Below are 9283 nucleotides of genomic sequence, written 5' to 3' on the forward strand. Positions count from 1 at the left end.
TAGAGTTGCAGCAAGATAAAATAAAAAAAACAATACAGAAGAATTTAAACGTAAGATATTCCTACCAAGTTAATTGTATGAGTGCTCAGAGATTAAGAATTATATTCAACCTTATATAAAAAAATTTTAGGTTAATTTTACATTCATTTTAAAAAATCATAAGATGTAAGTAACTAAGCTTAATTTTTCGAAAGATATAATTTCTCAAGATAAAAAAAATGGGAAAATTAGGTGCGTCTATCAATTCACAGTTCAACAATTATGATGCACTCCTTATATTTTTCATAACAAATGCTCTTCTTGTCATATTTTTCCTCTATGTAAGTAGTGATAAAATGTAACTGCTTTGACTCATGAAGCAAATACTACACAATTCTACAATTTAGTTCTCATCTAAATCCTACAAGGAGAGAAAATTAATACCTATAGAGTAAGCTTGTGATTTTTGTCATGCTCGCATAACTTGGAAGCCAACACTGTATAATACTTGTTAAAAACTTTCTCTTGCAAGCAACACTCCACAAGAACCCACATGATATCTCTGTCCTGTATATCACAAGATAGAAGGCCGCATAATTGAAATAAAACATTACTAAAGTTTAAAAAAAATGAAGGAAATGAAAGACTTACCTGCTTGCCTGGTAACTCCAATCTTAGAAGCTTCTCAAATGCATCAAGATAGTCCTCCCCACTCATTATTATACAAAAGATTTCCCTTCGGGCATTTGTGTTCATCTTTTGAGCAGCGGCGAGCTGAAGCATTCTTTGGGTTTCATGAACATCCTTGTCTATTCTGTTGGCAACTTCTTCAACATTACCTGTTGAAGAAGCCACATCCCCAGACAACCACCATTGGCCCTTCTTGTCAGGATCAAGTAACTTGCTCCATTTAAACCCTCTAATCAAAATGTCATCAACTCTTAACTAAAAACAAAATTTAAATTAAGAATTTGAAGGACATATAAAAGTCTTTTGAATAACAACAATTCAAATGAGGCTCAGAAGTATCTTTTTCACAATACATATGTTGTGCAAAAGACAAAACAACTAAAAGATGTAGAAATCAATCAACTTGAGAGCTACCAAGCAGATGAAGTCTGGAAAGTTAGTAAACAAGAGTATGAATCTTCTTTTAACAAAGACAAAAAAAAATTGAGGCTGATATTGTGAAGAAATTTAAAACCTTTGAAAATTTTACAAGATCATCTGTTCTGAAACTACTTGCATCGTAAGAATGGAACTCAACACTGTCTTTCAACAAGCCAAGAATTTCAACGGTCAAAGACACTCCCTAAACCATAATACCTAAGCTTGGGTATTCAATTATATATGTTTGAATAGCTCTAAAGAAAGTACATTATTTGGTCTTATGAACAGTAGCATTTGCAGGAAGGATGCTCGGCCACAGGAACATCATTTCTTAGATGACCAAGTAAGCTATCCAGAAGAAAAAAAAAAGGATTGCCTTAGCAAAGCACAACCAACATATAACTTAGCTTTCTTTTTAGCAAAGTACAAGGTAATGTTTTATTTTATTTTTGAGAAAAAAACTATAATGAAACATAACAGGTAATATCTTTGCAAAAAGAAACTTCAACGACAAACAATGCCACAAAACACAAATTAGAGACAGGGTACCTTTTGTAACCACTTCTTAATCCGAGTGTCATGTGAGAGTCCTCATTTGGCTTTCTTTTGTTATTCTTGATGTCACATACGATTTCAAGCATGAACTCCATCTACAAGTGCTACCAAGTAATATATAGTCAATGAGAAGAAAAGATGCATCCTCAGCCACCATAAATATTATGACTATTTATTAGTCACTTGGCAATTATACAGTCTACAAGACCAGCAAGCAAAATATCACATCTGATTCACATGAATGAAAAATGAAAAAGATTACTCCTATTGCATTATCAGACAGAGTAGCTCAAAGGTTAATCGAAAAACAGAAACAAAATTCTATCAGGCCATCAAACATATATATACAAATTTAACGAGAGGACAAGATGCATAGTTGTTGAGAGTATATGGGACCAGGAAATGGCAGAATCAGAAGAAAATGAACAGGCATTTTTTCAATATAACAGTCAATGGAAAGTAAAAGCCCTCGAAGGGACACAGAATACACAAGTTATAAACTATAGGACAACTTAATTACACTACATATTTCTCAATTCTATTTTACAAAACCACATCAATCCTCCCATGATATCCAAGCACAACAGGCACACCTACAGCTCCCATTATTCTCTTAGATGCACTGCCACAATCCATACCAAAAAAAAGATTGATAATCTAAAGACACATTCATAATGAATTATGAAACTTACCTATACGATACCTCTAGTCACCCATATCTCGAATAGCAGACATGCAAGAGGCCTTATAAACGTAAGACCACTATTTTCACAAAGTTTGGCGAAGTTAGCACTCACCGAAAAGTATCCATATCCACGGTGAATAGCCTAATAACGCAAACGACACACGTCAACATTCGATTAATCGAAACGAAAGTCGAAAGACAAAAAATGAAAAGCAGAGGGAGTGAGTGAAGAAGAGTTTACCTGAGCACTGGAGCGAATTGCGGTGTCAACAATGGAGGCTCCGTTCAAGTAACTGAGCCATGCCAGTGGCGGTCCGATTCAGATGGCCTCGTCAACGGATGCCACGTGGAGCGAGTCCCTATCGGCGTCGATGTAAATGGGGGTTGCGATTGGCCGCAGAACATTTTAGGGATTTCATGATATGCTTTGAGCTTTTTTTATTAGGGAAAACACAAGCTAGGGTAGTGCAGTTCAACGCCAGTGTTAATTAAACCCATTGTTGTCATGCACAGATGACATCATTCTTAATAAAAACGTCGTTGAAATAAATCTTCTATTTACTAAAATGCCACCGCATCTAAAATAACGTCGTTTTTCGAACACTGTAGTTGAAGGCACGTTGTAGAATAACATATTTGTAGTAGTGCAGAAGCAATGTCAACTACATTCAATATTAGTTTGACATCAATATTCACTTATAACCAACCTCACTAAAAAAAATAACTAGAGATAATTGCAAAATTAAATGTCTTTTCCTCACTACTTGTTATATTTATTGTTAATACTTCATGCTTTTGATTAGAAACTTGTTTTTTGTGTGATGATAAGTAAATTGATACCTATTGTTTACTAAATATTGGCATGATCACGAACGATGCAAAACAAAAAAATCATAATGAAGATGATATTACATTTTGAGCTCAAATATTATCTAGGAAAACTAGGAGGTGAATTCTTTTTTATCTTCTTGTATCCCAAAATAGATATAAATGAAAATGTATATATACTTCTTTCATTAATATTGGAAATCACTAATAATTGTCTTGTCTTTTTTTGTGATATATAGGAAAACTTAAGAAAAAGATAGAAGAGAATAATGAACTTTCTTGGGATATATTGGATATTATAGCCCATAAACTAGATTTTGATGACCTTTTTCAATTTTCCCTAGTGTGCAAGAGTTGGTGGATATTTCATAAAAGTTATTGGATTAATTTCATGACATCTCAGACACCATTAATCATTCAAATTTCATTTTTTATTAATGATTTTCTCTTTTCAGGATATCTGAACAAAAAGTTGTGTTAAATTGTTGTTGTGTTAGAGGAATTCAATTTTTAGGGTATTCTAATGGATATATGGTTATGGTAGAAGCCGCAAAAAATAAACTTCTATTAATAAATCCTTCTGCAAGAAGGATGAAGGCAATCAATACATTAGCACTTAAAGGTGTTTTTCCAAATGCTTGTAATTGCTTTCTTGCTTTTGTCAAGGGTTAAAAAGAATTTATTATTGGGAGATTGAGTAATCATTATCAAAGTTTGCATATTTATCACTCTCGAAGTTCTTGTTGGGTAGGGTTACTTGTTTCACACAACAAAAATCATGGATAGTCACTAGTTGTTTGATATTGCACAACAACATATATGTTATCACTAGCAAGGTTGAGATAGGAGTATTGGAGTTTCATTCTTCAAGTTTGAAGTTTTTAAATTTGAAAAATACACCTACAACAAATAGCTTGTTTTTGGACTTTCGTGTTAAAAGAGAAATGGAAGGGTATGAAAGGGTGCTTAAAAGAGTGGAAAGCAACATAATTTGGTAATGTACACAAAATGCATAAGGAGATTATCAAAGATCTCAATGGCTTGGATCCAAAGGAAGAAAGCCAACCACTAATAGAGGAGGAATTATCAAGGAGAATTGAGTTACAAGAATCCTTTTAGAGGGTCCTTACAAGAATTGAATCTCTTCTCTAGCAAAAAGCAAGGTTCAAATGGTTATTGGAGGGATATTGCAACACCAAATATTTCCACTCAATCATTAATTGAAAAAGAAGGAAGAATGCCCTTAGAGGATTAAACATTGAGGGGATTTGGGTGGAGGAGCCAGTCAAAGTAAAGGAAGAGGTGAAGAAGTTTTTCTTTGAGAGGTTTAAGGAAAAGGAAAGTCATAGACCCTCTCTAGATGGGATGCTTTTTTTCCTTATATTTCACATGAAGACCATGAGAGGTTGATGGCTACCTTTGAGGAAGAAGAAATCAAGGAAGTAGTATGGGATTATGATAGCTCAAAAATCCCTAGGCTAGACCGATTCAATTTCAAATTCATCAAATCTTTTTGGAGTATTTTGAAGGATGATATTAAAAGATTTTTACATGATTTCCATGTGAATGGGGTTTTCCTTAAAGGTTGCAATTCTTCCTTCATTGCCTTGATTCCCAAGATTGATGATCCACTTAATTTAGGGGATTATAGACCGATATCTCTAGTGGGATGAATGTATAAGATTCTAGCAAAATTGTTATCCTGGAGAACTAAAGGTGTTTTGCTAGGAGTGATTGATAAAAGGCAAAATGAAGCTATTAATAAGGCTAGAAGGATAAATAAGAAATGTTTGGTGTTCAAGGTTGATTATGAGAAAGCATATGATTCAGTATCTTGGTATTTCTTGCTATACATGCAACATAGACTAGGCTTTTTGGAGAAGTGGATAGGATGGATCAAACAATGCTTGACTTCCGCTATAGTTTTGGTGTTGGTAAATGGAAGTCCCACAAAGGAGTTTACGCTGGAGAGAGGGTTGAGACAAGGTGACCCACTGGCACCATTTCTATTCACCATTGTGGCAAAAGGGTTGAGTGGCATGATGAGGGAGGCCTGTGCAAAAAAATTGTTTCAACGTTTTCCTATTGGTAGGAACATCATTGAGATAAATCTTTTGCAATATGCCGATGATACCATTTTCTTTGGTGAGGCTACATATAGCAATTTGTTTACTATCAAAAGCATGTTGAGGTCTAGGGACTTAAAGTGAACTTTGCCAAAAGTTCCTTTGGGGCAGTAGGGGTTGAGAGAAACACTTTTGAGGACTTTGCTCACATTTTAAATTACAGGTTGATGTCGTTGCCTTTTGTCTACTTGGGGATTCCAATGGTAGAAAACCTAAGGTTGGAAGAAACTTGGTCACCAATCTTAAGGAAGATTAATAGGAGATTAGCAAAGTGGAAGCACAAAGTTCTATCATTGGCTGGGAGGGTAAGTCTGATAAACTTCATCCTATCATCTATTCCATTATTCTTTTTATCATTCTTTAAGATGTCGGGTCAGGTTGTGAAGAAGATTATCATAAAAGAAAGAGACTTCTTGTGGGGTTGTGAGGAGGGAAATAAGAAAGTTTCTTGGGTGAGCTAGAGAAAGATATGTTGTTCAAAAGAATGTGGGGGACATAGAGTGAAAGACATATCATCTTTAATGACTCACTACTTGAAAAGTCGAGGTGGGAAATTTTTCATCAAACTGATAGCTTGTGGGCACAAGTTTTAGAATTGAAATATGGGGGTCAGAGGGGTCTTAGGGACCAAGGGGGTGACATAGAGAATCCATTTGGTGGAGTGACCTAAGAAAATGTGTGGAGGCAATAAGGAGGAAAAGTGGTTTGATAAAAGGTTAGTGTGGAAAATAGGTGAGGGGAAGTCAACTAGGTTTTGGCATGACAATTGGATTAGTGAGCAACCACTTGCTTATCTCTTCCCTAGGTTGTTTGCAAACTCCATAAAATAATAAGGGAGTCTTAGAGATGTGGTGGTGTGGGAAGATGAGGGGTGGATTTGGGATTTATAGTGGAGGCGAAGATGGTTTGAATGGGAATCCCAACAAGTTCAACAACTAAATTTTTTGTTGAGCTCGACAATATTGCACAAGGGGGAATTAGATGCTTGGCGTTGGTTAGTTGAATCTAATGGGATTTACTCTGAGTTTAGCTTATAGAGGTCTACTTGACTTGAGAGTGGATGGAGAACAGGATCAAACCATGTCACAAATGTGGAGGATCAAAGTTCCACCTAAAGTAACTCACTCTCTTTAAAAGGTTATGCTTGGAAGACTGTCAACTAGAGAAAATCTTCATAAAAGAATATTCATCTCAATGATCTTTTTATGCATTTTTTGTGGTGATCATTTGGAGACCATCGAGCATGTTCTTTTGTCATGTCCTAAGGTAGAAGTTATTTGAAAAAAAAAAGGTATTTTTGGTTGGACTCCTACACGATTCTACCTAATGACATCCGGGGGCATTTTCATCAAGCTCTATCCAAATTGTGTAGAAATGGTGAAAAAGAAGACTAGAATCAATTAGGAAAATCTAGATAGGGTTGTATGTATATATATCAATTAGGATCCTAATAAAAGGAAAAAAAAAGTCAAATAATAAAAGTAAATAAATCTAGATAGGGTTGTATGTATAAAAATTCCTTAAATATAGTTATGTCATATCTACAAAATTAAAAATAAAATATTATAATGACATTTTTAAAATAAAAATTAATATATTGCTTACCAATTGAGAAAATCTAGAATCAAATCTTAAGCTATGAATAATGTATGCAGAAGACTAGATTAGTTGTGTCAACTTCTATTAGAATCAATAATAAGTAACTAATTATCATGCTTATTTAGTATTTTTGGATTATGTGGAAAAATAAACAATAACCCTACACTAGACCATCCCCATAGAGAAGGGTCAGAATAGAAGTAAGGGCAGAGACTAAAAAACAAAAATTGTTATCCTGATGGACACCTTGGTTAGTGATATGAACCCTCATGGCACAAGGGCTGACTTAGGATCGTCTAGGATTAAACCTTGATGGAAAATGCGGAAATTGATTAAGGAAAGGATGACGAATAAGGTGGTTAATTTCGTGGGTCTTAATAAGGTGGTTCTTGGCATAAAATGGAATAATGAGATGAGAAAACGTAGGTTAAGTGGTGGTTGGACAGAAATATAGAAATGGCAAAAACTCAAGCTACAGGGCTCCAAATCAGGTGATTCCAAAACGAGGTGAAAGGTCTCGTCTTGAAATTCAATTTGGGCTCAAGAATCACTTAATTTGAGTGCGTAAAATGGGAGTTATGGCCACGAGATAATTCTGGGCAGAAGTGGATTTTCTAGAATTGTGGTTTGAAAGAACAAGGTTGAAGATGAAAGGAAGGAAAGAATCACTCTTTTCGGCGAGGGCAACACACAAAGGTTGTGAAAGTCCTTTGATACAGCCAGGGTGTTCTTGAATCACTCAAGAATTTAGGAGAATCACTCTCACTAAGATAAAAGAGATAAACTCTAATTTTCTGAATAAAACTTAACTTGTGTTTATTGATAAAATGGTTTAGCTTATATAGAAGCTTTACAACAGATTTTAGTAATGACCCACTAACCTAGAATTAAAATAACTTAATGCCATTAACCTTGGGAATTAAAAAAAAAACTTAATGGCTGAGTGTAACTGAAATTGTGGCAACCAAAAGTCACCCCCAACAGCCAACAAGTCAGCCACCATTTGGTCTCCCAAAAGGCTAATGCCTAGGTTGCCAATTGGGCCCTTATTACAACTTGAACTAAACCTACCAAAGCCCTTTTAGTTGATTAACCCAAAACATATTTTTGGTCAGCCAACTTTACAAGGATTGGGCCATTATTTAGACAAACTAAACACTTTAAAATTGAAACAAAGTGGTGCCATTTAGTCCTCCTCCATTTGGGCCATGATACAACTCACAACCTTGGACTTTTCTCCTTGAAACTTGGGCTTGTATTCAAATAGTATGGACATCACTTGTTGAAGAGTTTCCTTGGCTTTCCTTGCTCTAGCCCTTGTCATAGGTCCTCCAAGTCCTTCAAGTGGATCCTTGCCCTTGCTCTTGGTCATGTCCTCATCATTCTCTCCCTCTTGAGAAGGATTTGTCCTCAAATCGGATTCTCCATCTGCATCAAAAAGAGATAAATCAGAGACATTGAAGGTGGAACTAACATTATACTCACTGGGCAGCTCAACTTTGTAAGCATTGTCATTGATTCTTTCAAGCACTTGAAATGGTCCATCTCCCCTTGGTTGAAGCTTTGATTTCCTTTGTTCCGGAAATCTTTCTTTTCTCATGTGCACCCAAACCCAATCTCCGGGTTCGAAGACAACCTTCTTTCTCCCTTTGTTGGCTTGTTTAGCATAGCTTTTATTTTTCCTCTCAATTTGATCTTTGACTCTCTCATGAAGCTTCTTCACATAGTCCGCCTTTGCTTGACCTTCTTTATGCTTAAAAACAGAAACATTAGGCATAGGCAAAAGATCAAGAGGAGTTAGTGGGTTAAAACCATAAAAAACTTCAAAAGGAGAACAATTAGTGGTGCTATGAACAGCTCTATTGTAAGCAAATTCAACATGGGGTAAACAAGCTTCCCAAGTTTTTAAGTTCTTCCTCAAAACTGTCCTAAGCAAAGTTCCCAAAGTCCTATTAACAACTTCCGTTTGCCCATCGGTTTGTGGGTGACAAGTGGTTGAAAATAACAATTTAGTGCCCAAGTTGCTCCACAAAGTCCTCCAAAAATGGATTAGGAACTTAGAGTCCCTATCACTAACAATGCTCCTTGGCAAACCATGGAGTCTCACAATCTCCTTGAAAAACAAATCAGCCACCTGGGAAGCATCATCAACTTTTTTACATGGAATAAAATGAGCCATTTTAGAAAACCTATCAACAACCACAAAAATGGAATCTCTACCATTGCTTGTTTTTGGCAGCCCCAAAACAAAATCCATGGATAAATCAATCCAAGGATACTCCGGAATTGGCAATGGAGTATACAATCCATGAGGCTTTACCTTAGACTTTTCCTTTTTACATACAATGCAATGTTCACAAAATTTCTGCACATCCTTTTGCATATGAGGCCAATAAAAATG

General features: G+C 35.5%; 1 protein-coding gene across 1 annotated transcript; it reads right to left on the reverse strand.

Annotated features, from left to right (window-relative positions):
• Positions 1-423: 423 nt before the first annotated feature.
• Positions 424-2455, reverse strand: LOC106796998 (nucleolar MIF4G domain-containing protein 1). Its single transcript, XM_014770657.1, has 4 exons — positions 2442-2455; positions 2197-2266; positions 631-924; positions 424-546 (listed from the first exon to the last, which is right to left on the reverse strand). The coding sequence occupies exons 1-4, from the start codon at positions 2453-2455 to the stop codon at positions 424-426; spliced, it is 501 nt and encodes a 166-aa protein (XP_014626143.1).
• Positions 2456-9283: the final 6828 nt, after the last annotated feature.

This window comes from Glycine max, chromosome 18 (assembly GCF_000004515.6).
Source record: "Glycine max cultivar Williams 82 chromosome 18, Glycine_max_v4.0, whole genome shotgun sequence".
In the NCBI taxonomy this organism is placed as follows: domain Eukaryota; kingdom Viridiplantae; phylum Streptophyta; class Magnoliopsida; order Fabales; family Fabaceae; genus Glycine; species Glycine max.

What these genes read in the sequence shown, in the direction of transcription:
- LOC106796998 (XM_014770657.1), bottom strand. An exon ending in ATCATGGGAGGATTGATGTG is followed by an intron (nt 925 to 2,196) that starts GTTTTGTAAAAT and finishes TTTTGTTTTTAG; the next exon opens with TTAAGAGTTGATGACATTTT. An exon ending in TGGAGTTACCAGGCAAGCAG is followed by an intron (nt 547 to 630) that starts GTAAGTCTTTCA and finishes TGTGATATACAG; the next exon opens with GACAGAGATATCATGTGGGT.